The 25,424-nt window shown below is 37.8% G+C and overlaps 1 protein-coding gene across 2 annotated transcripts in view; it reads left to right on the plus strand.

The window, feature by feature from the left end:
- Positions 1 to 10,604: 10,604 nt before the first annotated feature.
- Positions 10,605 to 25,424, plus strand: part of NOX4 (NADPH oxidase 4) — a 223,993-nt gene continuing 209,173 nt past the window's right edge. The window contains exons 1-2 of one of the 2 annotated variants that reach the window (XM_027848190.1): positions 10,605 to 10,765; positions 11,624 to 11,719. In XM_027848190.1, the coding sequence (XP_027703991.1) occupies positions 10,709 to 10,765; positions 11,624 to 11,719 (153 nt within the window). In that variant the 5' untranslated portion in view covers positions 10,605 to 10,708. Of the gene's footprint in view, positions 10,766 to 11,623; positions 11,720 to 25,424 lie in introns of those variants that run through there. The other variant, XM_027848191.1, reaches the window with a different exon arrangement.

Consider the following 25,424-nt stretch of genomic DNA (forward strand, 5'->3'; position numbering starts at 1 on the left):
GATCAAACAAGATAATATTTCAAAAGTGCTTAGCACAGTGCCTGGAGCATAGTAAATACTTAATAAATGCTTGCTTCTCTCCTTCTCTCCCAGTGTCTAGTTATGTCAGCAATTTTGGTGCAAATCAGAATGTTAGTCAAAGAAAGATGTACTGAGAACTGGGATATTTCTATTCTAATCCAAGTGTCCTCACCAATTTACTCCAGTGCCTTGGAGAAGTGACTGAAACTGTCTGATTTTCATCTGTAAAATGAAGGGGCTGGATAAGAGTCACTTAACATCTCTGAACCTCAGTTTCCTCCACTGTCAAATAAGGATAATAATCACTGAGTAATCTACTTGACAGGCTTGTTGTGATGTACAAAATAAGATAACATATATGAAGCTTTTTTGGTAAGTGTAACACGCATAAAAGGGAGCTATCCTTATTGAGTTATAGGCTGGAATGATTTTCCACTGTCAAATAGTAAAGTGAAACAATAGAACAAGCCCAATCTTGTTCTCTCAATTTTCTGCAGTTATGCTTGAAAATGCAAAAGGAAACTTTATCAACAGGTGTTACAGTACTGTCCCAGTCCCTTGGGAAGTTTCTTCCAGAAAAACATGACCAAAAGAACAAAAACAAAAAACCCAAACCTAAACCCAACAAACCCAAATAGTCATCCGGGAATTGTTATGTCATTGTCTGCACAATACCTGGAGGTGGACACACAAGCCAAAATGCTGTAAGATGCTGTGGACAATGGCCAGACACGTCATCATTTTGAGTGCAGGCACCTCCGGGTTAGGGGCAAAGGCAGATGGGGCAAAGTGTGATCCGCCTTGTGCAGACAGCTCATCCGGATTTCTCTGTCCTCAGAAAATGAGAGTTGAGAGTCTGAATAAGGTAATTTAACAATTTACATTTCCATTTATAAAAGAGGTAGGATTGTTTAGCTCATGGGGTGCTTGGCCTGGAGTTTGGAAGACCTAGGTTTGAGGCCCAGCCTTTGTCACTTACTAGGGATGTGACCCCAGGCCAGTTGCATCAGGGAACTCCAAATGATTTAGAGGAGGTCCCATCATATTTACCTTTATATAGGGCTTCAGGATTTTACAGATTGCTTCAGAAATATTTTCCCATTTCATCCTCACAACTCTATAAAGTAGGTAGAGTAGATTTCATCACCATTTTACAGATTAGGGAATTGAGGTTCAGACATTAGAAGTAATTTGGCCAAGTTCACACATCTTATTACTGGAAGTGATGAATATTGGAGTCAGGTCTTTAACTCCAAGTTTTATGTTCCTAAAAATGTCCCTAATTGCTCTGTTTATAAAGACTTGCTGGTTTCTTTGTTTTTTTTTTTTTTTATAAATGCAAAAGTCATTTTTCAATGTATCTTGCCTCTTCCCTTGCCCCTGTAGAACCCTTGCCTTGTGACAAACAAAAAATAGTGTTAACCAAGAACAGCTGACACAGGAACTGATTCAAACAGCTTAGGCAACCATTCCACAAATGATGAACCCTCTACTATGTTATGCTGCTGTCCTAGTCTTTTCTTTAATTATTTTCAGTTGGGTAAATGTCTTGTTTCTCCCTCCTTCTCCTGCATCCCCATCCCCCTCCCTGCAACAGAATTTAAGCTTCTCTAGGGCAGGAAGTGGATTGGTGATTTGTGTTTCTCATGAGTGCTTGTAGAGTACAAGGAAAGAACTAGGAAGCAGAGCTCTGGAGTCAGACAAATGTGGGCTCAAATGTGGTCCCTGATATTTACTACCTGTATGACCTTTGGCAAGAAATGGATCATCTAGTCTGACTCTGAACACACCAGCAGTAATCTAGCCCCCATCCCTGATTACTATTCAAGGCATTTTGACATAAAGACTGCAAGCAATGGGGAACCCTTAACTTTTTGAGGCAGAGCTTTGTTCTTTCAGATAGGTTCAATTGTTAGGAAGTTTTCCTAGGTGAAAAAAGCCTTTGCACAATGCCTTCCTCCATGCTCCCAAATCTTTCTGGGGTCAATAGAATAAGTTTAATGGCCCATATTAATTGTTTAACAACCCTTTGGGGGAGAATGTATTCATGACACACTCCTAAATTTAATATGTATTATTTACATTTTTCTCCATCACTTTCTTAAATCCAGACAATGAACAAAGCAATAAACCAAGCCCTGATTTGTAGCATTTGCCTCTTTCCAAGATGTAAATGCTTACTCTGGAAGTTTGACAATCTACACTAGAGAGCCTAGCTGGCCTCAGCATACTCTACCACCACCCCAAGCCAGTCTAATTGCTCTGTCACTGGAACAAAAGATTCAGCCAAGGAAGTATGGATTTGATGCTATCTGTTCCAATGAACGGATACCCAATCCCAGTGAAACCATAGATTTGTCAACAAATACTTCTTTTTTTTGAGACCATAATACAGTGTTGACATATATTTGAATTTGATGTCCATTAAAATCCCCCATTAAAAAAAAGAACTACTGGCTAGGCAAGCTTCCTCTATCCAGTACTTGCACAAGTTTTATCTTAACTCAATATTCAAGTTTGTCAAGATCTTTTTTTGTATTTTGATTGCTATCAAATGAGTTAGCAATCCCTCACAACTTGCAATTGGTGAATTTTATGTCTTCATATAAGTTATTGGCAAACCAGAGGGGAAGTCCCTAGGGCACTTCCTTTAGGTTGATATAAATCTATTAATCACTGTTCTTCTATCCTTTAAGTCAGGATCCACATAATTGTATTATTATCCTGCTCATACCTTTTAATCTTCTGTGTAGTGAAAGACTTTGTCAAATGCCTTGCTGAAATCTAGGTATGCTATTTATGCCTTTGACACTCCCCTGATTTGACTAATCAAGTAACCCTGTCAAAAAAACAAAATAAAGGTGGTTCAGCCTGATTTGATTTGATGAATCCTTTCTGGATCTTAATGATTACTGCATTCCTGGCTAAGTTTTTGCAAATAATCTCTTTAATAATAGCGTTTATGATTTTTCCAGGAAATTAAAGTCAAACTCACTAGGTTATAGTCTGAATCACTCATCTTGCTATTATTTTTGAAGATCACTATATTTGTTCAAGTTTAGTCCTTAGTATTTCTCTTCTTTTTGATTTTTCAAAGATTACTCACAGCCACTTTAGCATTCGTAAATGTCAGTTATTGAAGTACCCTAAGATACAATTCATCCATGCCTGATGACTTGAATTTGTCTAAGGCAACCAGGTGCTTATTTGCTGCTTCTCTCTTATCATAGAATCTTAACTTTAGAGCTTGAACTGACCTTAGTTGTCATTTAATCCAATTCATCTCTTTTTTCACATGAAGAAATGGAGGTACCAGTAGTAAATTTTTGTGCTAGGATTTTAACTCAGGTTCACTGACTTCAAGTTCAGTGGTTTTTCCATTGCGCCATGCTGTCACAATTCAAGGAATAATAAAATCACCAAATTTCATACTTAAGAGGGACATCAGTGAAGATGTAGTCCAGCAGATATTTGAAAAAAATAATCCACCCTACAGTATACCTAATAGAATTAGAGAATTTTGCTCTATCTGCTTCTACACTTCAAATAGTTTTCTTGAGTAGAGAAAACAATCAAAATAAGAGTTGGATAAGTTCTGTCTTCTATCTGTACTTCATTATCATCATCTTATCCATCCTAAGGGATGATATTATTTCTTCTTTGATCTTCTTCTTAATCCCTATATAGGTCAAAAACCTTTTTTATTATTCATAGACTTCATTACCAGCTTCTGATAATTTTGAACTAAAAAGTTCTGCTATTATTACATTCTTTTTTCTTTTTCTTTTTCAATTTACTTCCCCTAGTTTCCATGTTTTGTACATGGCTTCAAAAATGTGACTTGGTGGGTGAATTCTCTGTGCATCCAAATCATTCTAAAATGGCAGCTTCCATTTTCTTTGACATTATACTCATTTATTTCTGCCATCAAAATTTCTTTCTTGATTTATTTTTGTTATTCAGTTTATTATCCTATGGGGGAAGTTAACCTATCTTCTCTATTTTAAATTTTTTATTAACTTCATATACTCTGTGGTGGACTGGTAATCAATACTCATTTCTGTTACCCTAAATCTATAAGCTCCCTTCCTTTTTTATAAAAGCAACTAGGTGGCATAGTGGATAGAATGCTGTACTTAGTGTCTGGAAAATGTGTTTAAATTCTGTTTCATATACTTCACTGACTATATGACCCTCAGCAAGTCACTTCATTTCTCTCTCCCTCATCTGGCACTGAAATAATAATAAATTAATTAATAAACATATATTAAAATATATAATACATAGAACTTACCTCAGAGTTGTAAGGATAAAATGAGATAACATATATAAAATATTTAGCAAGCTTTTAAAATTACCATCCATTCTTGTTAGTATCATTCTCATCTCCCAAATCCATATTTTTTTTTAAAATTTGTATTTCTGGGGGTAAAAAGAAAAAAAAAGAAAAAGGAAGCTGCATAAGGGCCATACATATATAAAATAAAGACAACAAAGGAGAAAAAGAGCATTAGAAAGCTCTCAGGATTCTGGTTAAAAAGGCTGAAGGCTGGAGTTAGAGTTGTGGAATTGGATGGGGAAAGGTAAGAAAAGAATGAATGATTTCTGTTGGTTGAACTCATAATCTTCCTCAAGACCGCAGCTTGCACATCTACCAACTCTCAGACACTTAGTACTTTCAAATTATACTTTCATATTATTATATATTAACATTCATTTGGTTTCTAATAGTCCTATTGATTAAAATGTTATCCTCATCATCTATACGTGTGTAGACTTATAGTTATCATATGTACAATGGCTCTGTATCAGAGGGAAATCAATAAACTAATTTATTTCATTGTGTATGTATGTGGGAGACATCTTTATAATTTACTGTACAATTACTAAGTCCTAGAGTAATAAGGGAACACAGAGATCATCAAACCCACCAGTACTTGAACATGAACAAATACACTGAACAAGATATTTGGCAAATGCTCATCAGTTTAGGGAGGTTTGTTGTAGGTCTCCCAACGTCCTGGTTGTCTTGTTATTATATTCATAAAATGTAGGGCCTGGAACTAGACACAATAATACAAGTGTATTAGATCAAGCCAGAGCACATGACTCCTCTCCACCACCCCTATCCCCACTCTTAGCTGAGAACCCTGCTTCATATTTCAATGAAAAAAATTGAGGCCTTTTACCTAGAACTCCCTCTTTTCCCCTTCTTCTCATTTCACACCCCTCAGATGCCTTCCACCACTATCTCTCCTTCACCCTCTCTCTCATGAAGAAGTAGCCTTTTTCCTTACCAAAGATAACCCTTAATAGCACAAGTGATCCTCCGTCCCATCCCATTGCCTCCATACCATCTTCACTTTCTCACTTATCTTCAATCTCTCCTTATGTGTTGGCCACTTACAACTGTCTACAAACATATTTGTGTCTCCTCCATCCTGAAAAAAAAAAAAGCTCGGTTGATCCTTTTATGCTTTCCCTTCCCATTAGCTTCACCCATATCTCTTCTTCCTTTTGTGGCCAGACTCCTTGAGGAGGCCGTGAATGATTGATGAATCTACTTCTTTTCCCCTCATTATCTTCTTAACTCTATATTCTGACTTCTGACCTCATTTTTTAACTGAAACTACTCTCTGTAGAGTTTCCAATGATCCCATAATTGACATTACCTAATGGCCTTGTCTCAGTCCTCATCCTAGTTGACTTCTCTGCAGCATTTGACACTCTCAATCACCTTCTTCTCCTTGGAATTCTCTTCTATCTAGGTTTTTGTGACACTGTTTATCATGGTTCTCCTCCTACCTTTCTGAGTTCTTCTTAGACTCATTTTTTTGGGGGTCTTCATCCATTCCTCCCACTAATTATGGGTGTACTTCCAGGTTCTTTCCTGGGTTCTCTTCTCTTTTTCCTCTATATATTTTATTTGGTTTTCTCATCAGCTGCCTTGAATTCAATCTGATGATCCTCAGATCATTTATCCACTCCTTGGATATATCTCCAACTGCCTGCCTATTGGTCATCTTCAATTGAATGTCCCATAGATGCCTTAAACTCAATATGTCCAATATTTTTTTCTTTCCTCCAAAGCCCTCCCCCCTTTCTATCTTTCCTATGACTGTTGAGGGCACAATCACCTTCTCAATCAGTTTTACCTTTGTAATGTCTCTTGTGTACTCCCTCTTCTCCCCTCTGACCCTGCTAACTCAGGCCTTCATTACCCTATTCATAGACTATTGCAATGGCCTGCTTGTGGGTTTACCTGCCTCAAGTCTATCCCAGCTCCAACAAATATTTCATTCACCTCTCAAGTTGAGCTTCCTAAAGTATAGGTCTAACCATGTAACCCTCTCCTTTATTTGATAAACTCCAGTGGCTCCCTATTACCTTGATGATCAACTAAAGAATTCTCTATTTGTCATTTAGAGTTCTTCATAACCTGGCCTCCTACTAATTTTCCAGACTTCTTACACCTTACTCCTTCTCTCTCTTTCCACTCTTACATTAAAATTGGCCTCTTTTGCTATTCCTTCTACAATACTCTTATGTCTTGACTGTGCAGTTTCATTGGCTGTCTTCCAAGCCTAGAACTGGGAGACGAGGAGATAGATCGTTAACAGCTACCTTGACTTCCTTCAAGTCCTAGTCTATCTTCTAAAGGAAGCTTTTCTAGATCCTCCTTAATTCTAATACTTTCCCTCTGTTGATTATCTCAAATTTATTATATAACTATATCTGTCTATATCTTGTTTGTACGTAGTTGTTTGCATGGTGTCTTTCTCACTAGACTGTTTGCTCCTTGAGGGCAGGGACTGTCTTTTGTTTTTCTTTGAAACCTCAGTACTTAGCACAGTGACTGGTCCATAGTAGGTACTTAATAAATACTTACTACCTTGATTTGACTATTGCCTCTCTTGTTCTGGACGTCACTTTTATTAATTCTACTTAAGATGGCACTATTATCTTTGAGGGGGTTGGTGGGCTGCCAATGATATAGAAATTTTTTAACTCTAAGATGAATGCAATATAGAACTTCAGAGCAAAGGAAAAACTCAATTTAGTAAATACAACGTAATTTCATTTTGAACATTTGTGTAAATCAATGTATAAGTAGAAGAAATTATTCTTTCATTCAACAGACATCTATTTAGTCCTTACCATGTATAAGAACTGGTAGGAGGCATTATGAGGGTAAAATCTGGCAAACTTACAATCTAGCATTCAAAGTGGCCAAAGGAATAGCTAAAGCTGTCTAGAATTGCAAGTCACCTTGAAGAGTTTCTAGTCCTAAGTACAATTTTTTTTTGAGTTCTAAGCTCAATTATAATGATGAAAAAAAAAACGGAGTCCTAGAAATACAAAATAGTTTGCTTCAGATCATATGTTTGGGAAGGGTCAGAGGTAGGAAAAGGCCCCTGGTTAGTTGATTCTCAGTCTTGTCACTCTCTCTACCACTCTTTAAACAGTTTTGTTTTTATTTGACAAAACACAGGAGTACATGTGTCCTACATAACAGAATTATCAGAGAGATAAATATGATATACATGGCAGGCATTCAACTAATTCATTCCAGTGATTGATTGTCTAGAATATATGCATTTGTGCAACTTAATAGACTTGGAGTTACATTGAATCTTAGAGGTCAACTAGAAGACCTATGTAAAGTAGTTAGTGAGAGGGCTAGAGTTTGATCCAAAGACTTTTGATTTCAAATATGATGCTCCTAATTTACCATGTTTGTAATTATTAACATGCTTGATTTTGTAATGTCCTGCGTATTTACTTTGCTGAAATTTATAGAACACCATTATGAAATTCTCAACTGGTCAACACAGAGGTAGGATCAGTCTGTTTTTCTGATGTTTTCAGAGTTAAAGACATAGGCATTAGAGACGGACATGTTTTTTTTTTCCTTCACTTAGAATCTAAGTCCTTGGATGCAGCCTTTGGACTGAGTCCAAGTTCTACAGAACAAATCCTTTTATTGGGGAATTTGTTCTGTGAAGTTTGGATTCAGTCAAAGGGCCACACTTGAGGATCTAGAGGGCCTCATATGACCTCGAGGGCAGAAGGTTCCTTACACCTGACTTAAACCCAGAGATGTAGCCAAGTATCTTTAAACCAGTGACCAGATTATATTCTTTAGCTTTCCTGCCTTTTTGCTCTTCACATCCTATTCCCTGCTAAAGTCCCAAACATCTACCACTTTACTTGATCTATCCTGTAGTGATTTCACACCTGCCACAACTTTTGCATGGTTCTACCTTTTGGATGTTTAAAAAGGTCAACAAAAATTTTTTTTTAGAATAAATGCTAAAATTTACATAGTTGGTACTATATGTAGTACGTGATTAATGAGTAATTAATAATGTGTGGCAGAGGTTTTTGAAAACTTCCATGGACTCCAGGGACATGGTGATTCATCACTTAGGCCTTTTCAGGATGATAAACTTCTTGGCCATGTAGTGCCCCAGGGCTGAAAGGACTTGTCACTTTGGTATGACACAGAAATCCCTGAGTGATTCCTTGATTTCCCCCATTCTTTGGAGCAGCTGGCGGTGATGCATTAGTTAAAAGAAAAAAAGAAACTTCCAGCTGTTTCTCTTTTTTTGACCCTCCAGGTGGCTTCACGTAACTCCAAGACTTCCTGTAAGGGATGGGTCTGTAGATATGCCTTTTCTCATCCTGGTAACAGTGATAGTTACAGTAGAGGCACTCCATAAAACCAGCTTTTGCCTGAATCCCTGGTTGCCTTTTCCACTTCATGTTTCTGTTACTGGGTAGGTGACTAAGAATCAATGTTGAGATGAATTTGTTCAGACTTAGAAGGGTTCAGCTGATAGTCATTAAGGAGAGATTCTTCATGAGAGGATTGAATACTGTCTAGAAGAGCAGACAAAATAACTTGGCCTGGGTGGAGAGAAGCCATTGACTTTGAGGGAAATAGTGTAGAACTAAGGTGAATTGTAAAATGTTTAATCAGTATTCTGAATACTGTTTTACAATTTGTTGAGGTTTGGGTCAACCTCTCAGCAGATTGTAACAGTAATTTTAAGTTAAGGTACTGAATCTTATTTTAAGTCATTTTTTTCCAATACGTTCTGTGAGTCTTTTATGTTTAGCCTTTCTTTTGTGTGTAGGAAATAACTGCCTGTCTTATGCCAAATTAACCTCGTGTATTGAGTACCATTTTTACTTGCTCCTTGAGAACTAGATTTGTAATAACAAACTAAGGATTAAGCAATTTTACATTTATGAATGGGGTGGCAAAGTTAACAATAATATTAATAGCTAGCACTTATATGGCACTTAAAGCTTTACAACGTGATCGACATATTATCTCTTTTGATCTCCACACCAACCCTGTCAGGTAGTTACTATTTTCATCTCCTTTTTACAGGTGAGGAAACTGAGGCACAGAGAGGTTAAATGAATTGCCTAGGGTAACAGCTAGGGAGCTTCTCAAGGCAGGATTCAAATTCAGCTCTTCCTGACTCTAAATCCTACACTCTCTCCATTGTGCCGTTGAGCCTAGCTTCCTTCTCTTTAGTGGCGAGTACATTCTACCACCTCCCAACTGAACACTTGTGACTGTGCTTAGGTCCTGAGCAGATGGGCCCCTTAGGGAGTGGTTCCTTAACGTGAGAAACGAATGCCTGTATTATTATTGCAGGGGTGAAGGATACATGCTGAGACACCCCCACCCCCCCATCCCATTACTACCTAGAAAGTGAACTTTCACCATGAAGAACTCTTCTGTTTTAAAGTCTTACAAGCTGCCTTCTGAGAAATTGGGGAGGGGGAAGGAATGTGAGTGTAGACTGGAGGTGATGGTTCCAGCGGCTGCTATTTGAGGCTGAGGGATTGCTGTGGGGCAGGCAGGGGAAGGGGGAAGCTTGCACACAAAAGGCGATTTCCGGCTCTAATTTCCCTCGCTCTACTCCCGCATCTTGGGCTATTTTGAGAAGCAGTAAAGGAGAACTTGGTTGAGTCAACGAAAGGAAGGACAGGAAGGGAAAAGAGGAGTTGAGGAAAGACGGGGAATCAAGCTTTCCCCATTTTATTGTCTTCAGCATCAACATCATTCTTATTTTGGAGCCCCCGAGGCTAGATCTGAGTCAGCTAGGGGGACGCCTCCTTCCCAGTCTGGGACGTCTAGAACAGGAACAGCAGGAGCGAGACCCTGCCCAGACAAAGGGGTCCTGGCGCTTCCGCGCAGAGAGGGAGGGAGAGACTGAGAGAGAGGGAGAGACTGAGAGAGAGGGAGGAAGGAGGGAGCTCCGGCTGCTGCCACGCCACTGTTGCTGTTGCTTCTGCAGCTACGAACGATCGAAACTCTGCCTCACAGAGAAAGTGTGAGCAGGCAGGAGCGGAGCGGGCCAAACTGAGAGCCCCAGAGAAACCAGGACTGCGAGGTCAAGCAGGCAAGAAGGCAAAGCTGGCTAGGGGAGCAGCCTCCCCGGGAGCCCAGGCGGCGGAAGAAGCGAGATACAGGCTTTGATCCAATCAGAAGACTAGATCCGCGCTGTGTTCCAACTCTCCGCCTCTCTCTTTCCCCCACCCTGCTTGTCCTTATTCTTCCCTCTCTTCTACTCCCCCTCCCCCCTCACACAACTGCAACAGCTGCAAAAACTGCTGTCGGTGATCTCGCAGGTCCTTTCGTTGGGCTGGTCGGGGGGGCTGCAGCATGGCTTTATCGTGGAGGAGCTGGTTAGCAAACGAAGGGGTTAAACACCTCTGCCTGGTAGGATGGGGGCTCTGCCCTTCTTTTCCCTTCTGTCAATTGAAAAGTTTTGATTCTTTGTGTATATGTCTATTGGAGTGGGAGTATAATGGGGTGTTTATTACTAATTGAAATGTTGCTAACATAAAAAAAAAGAGTGTATCTTCTAGGAGTAACAGTTTCTCTCCCCCTACACTTATTTTAGGCATACAATAATATGCTAATTTACATTTGGGTGCTTTATTGATCTTTATGTATAGTTTAGCTCAGCTGGCTACTGGAGGAGAATGTTGAGAGTGTAAAGTCGGCACTGCCATGTGAATATTTCTCTTCTGTTGATCAGCTCTTTTAACAATTCCCTCCTATATTTGGTGTTATTCATTCTTGTAACATCAGTAAAAGTTTTGTATGTTTGCAAGTGGGGATGACGTTAGGGATGTGTGGGTGCCTCAGGGTGTCAAATCCGGTGAATGAAGTCTAGGAAAGTGCACTGGATTAGCATTACAGGGTCTGACTCTAAATGCCAGCTCTGCAATTTACTCCCTATGTGACCCTAGCCAAGTGACAACTACTTCCTAAACCTTAGTTTCCTCATCTGTAACATGAAGGAATAGACTGAATGACGTCTGAAGTTTTTTGTAGTTCTAAACTTTGTGTAGTTACATAGGAGTGGAGACTTGCTTATGTCTCAGAAAACCTGTTTGGATCTAAAATGTTTACCATTGGGTAGAGGACCTGACTAAAGTATTTAAATTTTTTTTTTAATGATACTTGGCTTTTTGGTCAATTGAAAACACTTAAGTAGTGGTGAGGTATTCTAGTTTTTACTTATGGGTTTCATTGACTTGATGTTTGTTTCTTTTGTTTTGATTGTTTTAGCTCATCTGGCTCTCTCTCAACGTCCTCCTTTTTTGGAAAACCTTCCTGCTGTATTATCAAGGACCAGAGTATTATTATCTCCATCAGATGTTAGGGGTAAGTGTGACTCAACTGATGATCTTTGACCATACCAATGAGGCTGGTATAAGGGGAGGAAAGGAAGAGAAGAGTATGGGAGTCAAAATGTTGCTGAAGATCTCTCTTTGCAGAGAGAAGTTAAGACAGATTTCTTGCCAAACACTTTACTTTTATTTCCTCCAGGTAGGAAAGGGTAATGTTGTTCAAGAACAAAGGGAATTGTCTAATCCGTGGAAATGAATGAACTGCAAGGACCTTAGTCTAGTGCTTCGGAAAAACCTCTTTTTGCTGCCAGATGCAGGGAGCACTTAAGGATTTGGCACACAAACTTGATCAACAGATGACTGAGGTTTTAGTTTTCAGTCATCCAAACTTTAGCCAACCTGTGAGCTTATTCAGAGGAACTTGGGTCTTTTGCTGCCAATTCTCAGGAAACATGTGCTTTACAGAGCTAGTTAATAATCCTGGCCATCTCCTAATCAATTAACTGACAATGTCAGTGATCTTGACTTATTACAGAAATGTTACATACTGTGCAAAATTTCCCCTAAATCCATTCTTGTCTAGTGCTTCCTTCTTTCTTTGCCATACATCTCATAATTCCTTCTTTCCTATGCACCATAGAAGAGAGAAACAGAATTAGGAGAGGCACTTTTCTTATGTATCTAAATACTTTAGAGCAATAGGATTGAATTATGTCATAGGAGTACCAACAATTTTGCCAACTTTCACGATGTATTCCAGTGGCTAAGAAAATGTTCTATCTTGGTGATAGTGAACACAATATTTAATGTCTTAAGCTATTTCACTTTAATGTCTTAAGCTATTTCACTTCTCTTCTTCATCTTCTCCCCCTCACCCAAAACAAAGCAAAATAGGTCAGAGAATTCTCAGTATGGAAACTATATCCATCATGAATTTGTACTGATCAGTAGGTCCTCTATAATTTATATCCTTGCTGCACTATACCTGCCGGTGATCATGGAAGCTAACAAATGTCGTTGGTAAGTTTTGAACCCAGGGCTTCCTGACTCCAAAACTAGTCCTCTGTCTACTGTATCATGTTTTAGTCTGGTTGTTATTAAGTAGTTGTCATCATTTTGAACTATGTACTTTCCGAATGAGATTTGGTAAATTTCCTTATCCTTGATGGCTCAGATTCGTTTTGCATAAGGATTAAATTGGGACCTTTAGAAGGAATCAAAAGAAAGGCATAGTGCTGCTTTTCATAACCTTCCCTCCCCCCACCCCCAACCAAACATGATTGATATTTAGCATTGTGGGCTGGCTAGTTTAATACCTTGGAAGCTTAGGTTATATTTGTGCTTGTGACTTTAAAAGATATAGTACTCTCAAGGAAATATCTTATTAATTTGTCAGTATGGGCAAGGCAATTTACTGCTATTTGTATTCAAGGAACTATGCTTGATATTGGACAATTTTCATTTAATTCAATAAACTTAAATCCTGGGATTTAAAGCTAGAAAAATGACCCAGTTTTTTCCTGAGATGGCTAGGTAGAATAGAAGAGACCCAGAGAGTTTAAGTGATATTCCCATTATAGAAGGGAACAGGAGGATTTGAACCCAAGTCCTCTGATATAAAATCCAAAGGCTTTTCCATTTTAACGTGCTGCTTCATTAAGTGACATATAGCCTTTTATTTCTTCTCACTTTTTTCTACCTGAACTCTCTCCCTCCCTGCCCCTAAACTTTTTGTTGCTGCCAAAATTGTCTTCCTTATAGATTGATCTGGTTGTATCGTTTCCCTAATGTTAGTGACTTCTTGGAGGTTCATTATTCCCTAATAAGTAAAGTTCATACTCTTTAGCCAAGCATTTAAGGTCCACTATAATTTAGTGTCAACCACCTTTTTTGCCTTTATCTCATACTTATGCTTAGTACTCTACTATACAATTCTAGTAGGCCAGACTTCACTCAAACTGGAGTACTCTTTGTTCTCTAAATACACTCTATGTTTTCCCCCCTCCTAGCCTTTGCTCATGCTGTTCTCTGTGGCCCAAATGCCCTCCCTTTTAACTTTTAAAATCAACTCTAGTGTTACTGACTTTTTAATATATCATCATATTTTGTCACATTCCCCATTTGTTAGGTTCTTTTCCTCTGTGGAGCTTCAAATGTAATTTGTGCACCCATTTTAAATGTATTTTTGTATTAATTTGTAGAATAGTTATCTCTGTATATGTTTTATCCCTCTACTAAACTGTAACCTTCATGAGGGCCTGGACTAGTTCTACTAGTTCTTATCTAACCTTTGTGTCTTACACACACACACACACACACACACACACACACACACACCCAGTGTTTCCTCATCAAGAAGGGTCACATTGTTGAATTGGATGCATTAAAGTTTGTCTGAGCTAAGTTTTTCTTTGGGGGTTTGGCTCACATCTTTGATAATGAAAAAATAAGAAAACTCTTAAGATGCAAAGCTGGCTCTTGTTCAAGAGTTATGCATTATGTTAATGTAAAATTTCAGGGCAGACAACTTGAAAAGCTAAAATTGAACTTTGGAATTTAGTTCTCTAGTAGTCAAGATTATAACATGCATAAACTCAGGGGATTGTTCTTGTTTTTTTTTTTGATAGTTTGTGGGGTACAGGGACTAATTACTGTGGGCTTGAGTTCTTTGGAACGTGATTTCCAAAAAAAAAATTATTCTTGTTTTTTAGTCATGAAGTTGTTATAAAGACTTATGTAGCCTGTGTGTATTTGTGTGTGTGTGTGTGTGTGTGTGTATGTGTGTATGTGCATACTCTTTTCTGTCTTGCTTTCACCTCATTTTTCTGCAGTTCTCCAGACAAGAAGTATGTCATGGTGGACATAGTGGATATATAAATATATGTATATATGTGTATATGTATACATGCATGTATATGTAAATATGTATAGGCATATATGTGTGTATGTATATATGTATGTATGTATATATGCATATACATACATATATACGTACATATATACATACACACATATACATATATACATACATATATACATAGACATATACATATATATTTATATATACACATACAGTGCTAGAATTGGAGCAAGGAAGACATGAAGTTAAATCCACCTTCAGACACTTACAGGCTCTGTTAGCCTATGAAAGTCAAATAATCTCTTTCAGCCTCAGTTTCATCATCTATAAAGTGGGGATAAAAATAACAACCTACTTCACAGGGTTGTTCCGAGGATCAGTATATTTAAAACACTATTCAAACCTTAAACCTTATGTAAATGCTAATCATTACTATGATTATGTTAATGAGATTCCAAAGTAGTAAAGTAGACATTTACAACATGAAAGCCATTGAGGGGAGTAAGAAAAGTAGGATGGGCAGGTCACCCTAAATCAGCTTTTATAATTATATAAGAAGGGTCACAATAGATCAGACCATGGGTTATCCAGCCCAACTTTCTATCTTTGACAATGACATTGAGGAACCTGTGGCAGTAAGGTATGGTTTCCTCCTTGGCATCAAGCATGAAGGTAAAAGATTAGATCCATCGATCTCCCAGCCCCTGAGACAGCATGGTATAGCCGAGAGAGGAATTGTTGTTATTTGTCCTTTGTTCTGGAAGAAGACCATAAGATCAGGAAGGTGATGCTATGACATGCAAGGGAATTGGATTTAAGTGAGGGAGGGCTGTGCAAAGTCACTAGCCTCTTTCTCCTCTGGAGCCATCTAGGTCCAGTGGCCAGATACAGATCAGGACAACTGGAGATGGCCCAGGATGTAGTAGGGGACCTTGACTTTTTCAAGCTAAGGTCTTTAACAGGTCTCAGTTTGACTGATTTTAAGTTAGAGGACTTCATTTGAACCTTTGGTTTAAATATCACCCTTTCCACCATTTGAGACTTGCCAGAGCTTGTCTTCACGACTTTATCTCTTTCATTCCTTTCCAGTCTTCTTCCATATACAATTCTAAAACCATACTGGCTTACTTGATGTGTTCCTCACACATGATATTCCATTTACAATCTACATGCCTATTCACTGGCTATCTCCCATGCCTTTGTCTTAGAATCCTTGGCTTCACTCAAGATGCATCTCAAATAACACCCAGAAGATCTTTCCTGGTTCCCCTCAACTGTCAGTGTCTTTCACTTCATGGCTGCTATCCATCTTCCTGATCCCTCTTGATGCTAAGTGGCTTCCCCCGAAGATTTCCTTCAATTTGCCCTGTATATAACTTGTAAAGACCTAATTATTTACTTGCTTTCCCTCCCATTAAAAAATGAGCTCCTCAAGGGCAGGGACGATTTTTGTCTTTCTTTGTATCTTCAGTGGTTTGCATATGGCTTGGCACAAAATAAGAGCTTAATAAAAATTTTGTTGACCTGTTGACTATAGAGCTTATATATACTTACTTATGTACATGCTGTGTTCCCCATTAGAATGTAAGCTACTTGAGAGCAAGATCAGGTTTTGCTTTTTCTTTGTACCCACTCAGTTTAGCATAATGCCTGACATATAGCACGTAGTTAATAAATGGTGATTGAATGATTAAGGGGAATCACTTTTCCATTGTGTGGAGGATGAATTGTAGTGGAGAAAGAGTTCACTTACAAAGATATAGCTATGGTTGAGGAGAGTGTAATAAGGGCTTGAACCAAAGTGATAGCTGTGTAAGTAGTTATAATGAGTTAGATGTGAAAGGTGGTAGAAGAATAAGTAATACGTGGCAACTCATGGGTATTGGATTGATGGGCAATGAGGTATCATGGATAATGCTGAGATTATCAATCTAGGTGACTAGAAGCATAATGGTGTCCATTCCAGATATAGAGAAAACTGACACCATGAAAACATTCCTATGAGACTATTGATATAAATAAAAAAATCTGATAATTTCAGAATACTAAAGTTAGGTGGCAAATCAGAAATGTATCTTTATCCTGGGATGCCCAATATTACATGAAAAAGTAGATTAGGAATGCATTGAACAAAGTGCTAGGTGATTTCTTGGGGTAAAAGTCATTGTTTACGTAGGCAGATCATGGAAAGTTTTAAGGTAGATGTGGCATTTGAGCCCTAACCTAAGGCATAGGAAAAAGGAATTCCACAAGTATATTGTGGGAAGGACAGGATGCTTGCTTTGAGGAAAAATTGCAGTAGAAGATCCCTGTTTTCCAACTCTGGGAATCTAAAATGATCAGATTTCACTTTAGTTATATCAACATTTTTTCCCCAGTGGAATGTTTTGATGGTGCCATTTTAAATGTGTGGTTTATTTTGGCTTGAATCCCCTGGTCATGTCATTGAATCTTTCAGTAATAGACTGCTTGTTTTCAACATGAGTATCTCTGCTGATCTGATAATACAGTGTTTTGTTTTTCTTTCTTCTACTCTCTTGTACATCTGCTAAGTGGTCATGCAAATCCTATTTCTTTTACCCTATAAACCAGATTTGCTTGACTTGCACTCTTTCTCTTATTTTTTTAAACTTCTTGGGAGCACCCATCATTATCCTAGATGTGTTTGAGAAACATTAACAAAATTATCCTTGGGACAACTCTGTGAGTTATATCATTACTCACATTTAACCAGGCTGAACTCTGATGTCATGCAAATTTCTTAAGGGCAACTGTAGAGGGGAAATGAGAATTTTAAGATAATTTGATGTTCAGAATTGGAGATAGCAGCCTGCTCTGTTGGAGATCATTTTACTCCAGTATTTAAGAAGGGAACTGAGGACCAGGTAACTCATTCCCATTTCTTACTGAGTATAAAAGCAGACCTAGATTACTTCTTTCTGTTAGATATACTCTACATTGTAATTTTTTTGTTTTTGGTTCAGGGAACATTTTGAAGCTAAACAATGTTTCTTCTCAGATAGATGAGTCATTTTTCTTATCAATTTCCATTAATTGACTATAGGCAGCTGAAAGTATTTTGATTTGGGGTGGCTCCCCATATTCTAAATCTTGTTTTTAGTCATCTCAATCTGTTAGATATTTTCCCCTCCCTCCTTTACCTACTTTACTGCCACAGGTCCCTTGATGTCACTGTCAAAGACAGAAACTTGAGCTGGATAACTCATAATCTGATCCACTGTAACACATACAATTATAAAAGCTGATTTAAGGTGATGTGCCAATCCCACTCTCCCCCTGCATGTTTTCTTTATAAGGGAGCATTTAATAATTTGTTTAGGTGAAGGATTGGGTGAGTTTGAAATTGTCATAGGCCATAGCAATCCATTTGTAGAGACTGTGCATGAGCATCATGTGATCATGTGCATTGTAGATGTGTTTATATATACACAAAATTTAGACTCTCTAATACATGAGCATGAGAGACTACAATATATCATAGATAAGAGGATTGGCATTGGAATGAGGAAAACCTGGATTCAAGTCCTACTTGTTGCATGACCTTGGGCAAGTCATTAAGCTCCAAGCATCTCAAGACAATAAGTTAGGGATGATGTGTTGTTCTGCTTTGGTGGAAGTAGTTTCCAGTTGGAGATTTTTCCACAAATATAAAATCACAAATCTGGATCTCCCTCCCTCCCAAAAAGCACAGCATATGTTATATTTTTAATATTAGCATTAAATTAAAGTATTAAAGTACAATTGTTGGATGACTAGAAGACTTGGAATACAATAATCTCCAAAGAACTGAAAATGAAAACCATAGAAAGGAGTCGAGAATTATATTGTAGGCATGAGGAAACTGCAACATGTGTTGTGATAATATTTTAAAAATTACAATAATTATAATAACTAGCATTTATGTAGGACTTTAAACTTTGCAACATGATGTACATATGTTATCTGATACTCACCACAACCTTGTGAGGTAGGTGTTATTATTATTCCCCTATTACAGATGAGGAAACTGAAGCTAGGAAAGATTAAGTGACTTGCCCAGGGTCATACAGCTGGCAAGTATCTAATCATTGGAAGGCATATTCAAATCAATGAGATCATAATATAGGGAAAGTGCATGATGCAAGAGACTATTCCTTATCTAAACTTTGTATTTCCATAGCACCTAGTACTGTGTTCTTCATACAGTAGGTATATGATAATTATTTGCTGAATTGAATTGTATGAACAACTAGCTCTTTATTTATTATCAAAATAGATGCTTATAAAATTGAATGATAGGGACCAGTGGGTATGGAAAGGTGAGGAAATTTGCTTCTTCTATCCCCTCATAGGATCTCTTAGTCACATGTGTTTGTGCATATATTTATATAGGCATACATGTAATATACATATTTGTATACATACATGCAAGGCATATGTATACATATGCATACACATACATATATTCATATCCATACACACAATTTGTTTAATCAGTAAGTATTTATTAAGCACTGACTATATACCAGGCACTGTGCTCACCATATATTTATGAAGCATTTGCTTGCCTCAAGGCTCTCTACTAGGTTCTAGGGGACACAAGAATTCAATAAAACAAGGGCCCTGTCTTCAAGGAATTTATGATTTCCATGTAACTCATATGGACAAACTTTTCTATCTACTCTCATTGGCTGACATGCTCTCTATGTATCAATCCTGAACATTCTACTTTGATCAAAATTAAAGTTTGGAAGGATTTTCCTACATAGTAAACTTTATTTGTTGAATGGGATTGTATTGGCAATATTACCGATTTGTATCTTGATATTCTTATCTCCTCTCCCCCCCAACCCACACCCTAGGTTATGACTCTATTTAGTTTTCCCAGGTAGCTAAATCTAAACTCAGAGGAATTTGGTGGAATTCATCCTTCAAATAATACATGTAAATTCAACACATTTGCTAGAGAGCAGTTATGTGTGTTTTAGACTACAGTTGAATGAATGCTCTTGCTCAAGAACCAATGGTAATCACTATGTCCGTACATATGAGCATACTTAGCTATTCAGGGAAATAGCTGCTCCCAGAAGCTTTTTTTTTTTTTTGGTTGTTGTTCTACCCAACTTTTGGTCTATGCAACACACCCCTTTTGTCTTACTTAGAGTTTTGATTAAGCTTACTTTTTCTTGGATTATGTATTCATAAAGAGAAATGTTTAAGAGACTCTATTTTTTAAACTCAGTCCTAAGGGAAAGCAGCTTGGGATTAGACTTCATCAGGTTGCTAACTTTCATGACTTGAATGGGTGAAATCCATCTGAGAAGGAGTAAGGTACATGACAGGAGAAGCTTACTTATGTTCTGGTAAATGTTTAACAATTTGCTCTCTGGAAAAATATATATGCAGGATACACTTTTAAATTTAATCTACATTAGTAACATTTTCTTCATTACTTTTCTTTCTTTTTCTTTTCTTTTTTTTTTTAGTGGAGCAACTGGGGTTAAGTGACTTGCCCAGAGTCACACAGCTAAGAAATATTATGCGTTTGAGGCCAGATTTGAACTCAGGTCCTCCTGACTCCAGGGCCAGTGCTCTGTCCACTGCGCCACCTAGCTGCCCCCATTACTTTTCTAAGTCTAGACAATCATCAGAGCAGTAAATCAAGCTCCAACTTACAGTATTTGGTGGTGGTGGGGAGTTCTGAGGTATAATGCTCACATTTAACAGTTGGCTCTCCCAAGCTAGTACAGAACTAGCTCCAGTACTTCTTAATTATCTTAGTTGGGTGTCAGGAATAGGGGAGTGCAACAATGAGGAAGACCTCATTGATTTGAATGGAAGAAGTTGTTTTGTTTTAAGTCCCCTATAGTGTCTAGCACAGTGTGAGGAACAGATACAAGCCATAAGTATTTGTGGCAGTGGACAACACAGTATGCAAAATGAGAAACACATGTTGGGATGTGGCAAATGTGGGTATTTGTTTTGCTTGACTCTGCATGTTTGTTACATGCATTTTCCTTTCCTGTCCTCTCCTCCCTTGTCCTCTCCTCTCCTCTCCTCCCCTGTCCTCTCCTCTCCTCCCCTGTCCTCTCCTCTCCTGCCTTGTTCTCTTCTCTCCTCTCCTGTCCTCTCCTTTCCTTGGAGATGGGAGAGTAAATGCTTGTTAATTGAAAAAAAAAATGCTACAGTGGTTCCCACTGTAAATGAAATAGGAATAGAGAGAACTAGAAGGGTGGACATGGCTCCTACCTTTTGTCTGCATCTATAATTTCATCGGTAGAGAGAACTCTGAGGAAATACCTTCTACCTATTCAGATCAACTAACTGAAATTAATTAAGACAATTGTCAGGGGTGCTAAGAGGTTCAAAGACTTGCCCAGGGTTACATAGGCATTACGTGTGAGAGTCAGGACTTGAGCCCAGGTCTCCCTTACATTGCTGAGGCCCATTCTGTGTGCATTTCCTCACATGGCTTCTCTAGGCAACAATAATTTGCTGAGAGAGATTTGTTCCTTTTACTGTTAGGACAACAGCATGTGCAGGTGCTGTGTGCATTAAGCAGACTGAAATATTATTTGTTAATGAAGAAACTGCTTGTTTTTCAGTCAGGTGGAACATTTTCAGGTTCAATCCCCATGTTAACCTCTGGTTGTTTCTCAGGTTGTTGAGGAGAGAAGGGCGCCATGTTGCTTAATTGGAACAAAGGTTGTCATCACATGATTTATAGTTGCAGGATAAACCATATTTCACAATGAGACTGTACTTACAGATCTTCTTTGGGTCTAATAAAAGAATAATTAAACTTGGAAAATAATGACCACTCTAATGAGAAACCCATAAATAGGGTATATTAGAAAGGTTAAAGGCCTAGTCTTGGATGTGGCCAATATGATCTCTAGAAAAGCCCTTAACCTTTCTGGGATTTTCTCTTTCCTTCTGCAAGATGGAATAATATTCCCTACCCTCTTTAGCTTTAAGGAGTGTGGAGAAAAATAGATTGTGTGTTTATGAACTTGCAAAATTGGGAGAAATTTCAGGGGTCTGGTTTATCTTTCCAAACAATACTATCTATAATTTTTCTGACAAGTAGATTTTCCAGTCTTATATTGACCACCAACTATGATTCTAGGTGAGCCATTCCAATTTCAGACAAGGTAAATCAATAGGAAGTTTTTCTTGATGCTTCCCTGTGATTTTCATGCAGTTTCTTGTCCTTTGGGGGTGGGGGTGGGGAGTCAATATGTCCTCATCTAAGGCATTGTTGATAAAAATGTGGAAGGAACATTTTATACATATATGTGTGTGTGTGTGTGTACATGTGTATATCTATCTATAATAAGGAACTGATTCAGATGTGTAAGACTAAGAGTGATTCTATAATAGATAACTGATCAAGGGATATAGATAGGCAGTTTTTTAAAGGAAGAAATCTAAGTTATCAACAACCATATGAAAAATGGTCTAAATCATGAATAATTTTTTTTTCATTCATGTTCAACTCTTAGAGTGACCCCATTTGGAGTTTTCCTGGCAAAAACACTGGAGTGGTTTGCCATTTCCTTTTCCAGCTCATTTTATATATGAGGAAACTGAGGCAATCAGGGTTAAGTGACTTTTCCAGGGTCAAAGAACTAACAAGTGTCTCAGTCTGGATTTGAATTCACATCTCCTTGACCCTGGGCCCAGTGCTCTATCCACTGTGCCACTTAGCTGACCTATCATTAATAATTGAAGAAATTAAAATTAAAACCATTCTGAGGCTCTATTTTATACACGCAAAATGGGTATTGATGATTATAGAAGAAAATGACAAATGTTGGCAAGGCTTTGGGGAAACGGACACAAGTCCACCATTGGTGAATCTGTGAATTGGTCTAGGTATTCTGGAAATCAGTTTGGAACTATATCCCCAAATTTGCATTTCCTTTGATCCAGCTATATATCTCCTAGGTCTAGACCCCAAAGAGATCAAAGAAAGAGGAAAAGGATCCACATGGAAAAAAATCCACAACTATTATAGCAGCACTTTCATAGTAGCAAAGAACTGATAACTGAAGTGTCCACCTAATTGTGGTATATAAATGTAACATAATATTATTATGTCATGAGAAATGATGAAATGAGTGAACAGTTTGAGGAAACTGGGAAGAACTCCTCTATGAAATGATGCTAAGTGAAGTTTGAAGAACTAGGTGAACAATTTTTAAAACAACAGTAAAATTGTAGAGAAAAACAACTTGGAAAGACTTTAGAATTCATTGCAATGATAAACTGTAAATTCAGGACACTAAATATAAAACACATCACCCAACTTCTACCAGAGAAATGATGGACTTAAAAGGCATAGAGACATGGATTTTTGGACATGGCCAATGTAGGTATTTATTTTGCTACACTATGCGTATTTACCATGAAGGTTTTATCTATTTGATTTTTTGTTTCAATGGGGGTGGCATTAAGAGGGAGACATAATAAATGCTTGTAAAGTAAATTTTAGTAGTAAGTAAAAGAAAGAACAAAACAAAATCATTCCCTGGCTTACTTGACTCTCTGAGCCCTCGCTCTAGGTTAGCCTCTCCTACCAGCTGTCTGTTTTTCTTTGCTCTGTATGTAAAGATTCCTTTGAAAGATAAGAGGAACTCTATTTGGAGAAGAAAGAGAAGAGGCAAAATGGAAAAAGCAGTTTAGGTATTGAAAAATATAAAAACACAAAATAATATACTTAAGACAAGACAGGAGTCGCAAATCTTTTCCAGTCAGAAGGAATGCGTAGAGTGAATAGTCAACTTCTCAAGTGCCTTCTTATTCCTAGATTATAGGAACTGGATGTGATAGTCATTTTCTGCTGTTCCTTGTAAATATTTTCTACTTCTGTTTTGACTTATCATAATGAGGCCAAGTAGTATTTAGTTCAGCTTAAGATAAACTAACTCATAATGAATGGCTTTGTGTTGTTTCCATCCATTAACTCTTATTTTTGGTTTCTGAAGTCAAAAGTAATAAGTAGATTAGATATTGAAACCTGAAACATTTATTAACATACAACCAAATCCAACTTGACATTTCAGCCTTACTATGCATGACTCCGCTTCATTTACTCTTCATTACAGTCATCGGCTTTCTTGCAGTTCTTCTTTCATGAAATTCTTTCTCATGTCTCCTTGCCTTTGCATAGACTGGTCCTACATGCTTGACCTTATTTCTATGAACATTTTAGAATCTTAAGTTTCATTCAAAACTCATACACCCCCTCATGCATGAAGACTTTGCTGAGACCCTTAGCTCCTAGTGCTTCCCCTAAAAATCACTTTGTATTTATATTGTCTATATTATGTACACACTTTTTTATGTGTTCATGTCTCCTCATATAAACATTTTTAATACAGGGTTTGTTGATTCAGCTAGGCTCGCTTGCCTGCCCTGTGTGTGGCAGTTGGTGGAGAAAGCTGGCCCCTTCTCCACAGGAGGTATTTCCTTGGATGATGATAATCTCTTTAATTATTATGAATTCCAACAAGAGTTTCTTTTCCTAAAATATCATTTTATTTCTCTTAACTCTTTTTCTAGCCATCTCTTTCTTTCATTTGTTTATTATCTCCTTTTTATTGTGTCTCTTCTCGTTGCTGTAATATTAATTATAGCTTCTACTTATATAGGACTTGCTATGTATATTAGATTTATAAAGTTCTTCTACCAATCAACAAGTATTTATTAAGCATCTACTATGTTCCACAACTACAATGAATGAAACTGTTCCTACTTACATATATTACGAGCGAAGTAACATGTAAAAATATATGTCGCGTGACTAGAAAGTTTACAAATACAATACAAACTCACCAAGTAGTTAAATTCAAGTTAGTTTGGGAGAGAGAGCTCTAACCATTGGGGTGGGGAAATCAGCAAAGACTTTATGCAGAAAATGGTACTTGAGCTCTGTCTTAAAGGAATAGAGGGACATTATCAATATTTTATATATTTTATAGATTTAAGAATATTATTCTGAGAGTAGGTACATAGGCTTCACCATACTGCTAAAGGGATCCAGGACATAAAAAGGTTAACAATGTGAGTATAGAAATCTGGTGTGAGTGAGGATGACCTGGACTCCAATCTTGTCTCTGACATATCCCTGAGCAAGGCACTTCAATTCTCATTGTTTAGCAAAGTTGCCAGCAGGTGCTGTTCTACACTGATCCAGGGAGTTTTCCCACTGGGGTGTTCCCTGCGTGAGAGTTTCCTATACTAATGACAGAAAGACAACTATAATTTCTATAGCACTTTAAGGTTTGCAAAGCGATTTACATTTATTATCTCCTTTGTTCTTTATTACAACCCTTTAGGGTAAGGGCTATAATATTCTCCCTTTTCCAGATGAGGAAACTGAAGCAGTTAGAAGTTAAATGATTTGCCCAGCGTCACACAGCTGACTAGCAATTGTCTGAGACAGAATTTGAACTCAAATCTAGCAAGTCTTCAAGTCTTCTATCTGCTGTGCCTATTCTCTGCCCATTCTGCCATCTACCTGTGGGCCCAATCAAGGAAAAAAATAGTTCTGTGAGCTAGGTACTACATTCATTGTTTTCCCCAAACTCAGTGTTTGGGAGCCTCTGAAGGAAAGTATGGGAGAGAAGAGGTATTAGATTGACTACCAAAATGAAGGTCTACAGGGCCTTTGTGCTGACCTCATTATTGTATGCCTGTGAAACCTGGACAGTGTACTATTGCCGTGCCAGAAAACTGAATCATTTCTATTTGAATTGTCTTAGGAAGATTCTGAAGATCACCTGGCAGGATAAGATACCAGTTACTGAGATGCTTTCTGGAACTAAACTGCCAAGCATTCAAACTCTGCTGCAAAGAGCTCAACCCCAATGGG

This window comes from Vombatus ursinus, unplaced genomic scaffold (assembly GCF_900497805.2).
Source record: "Vombatus ursinus unplaced genomic scaffold, bare-nosed wombat genome assembly UNPS02005659.1, whole genome shotgun sequence".
Lineage (NCBI taxonomy): Eukaryota > Metazoa > Chordata > Mammalia > Diprotodontia > Vombatidae > Vombatus > Vombatus ursinus.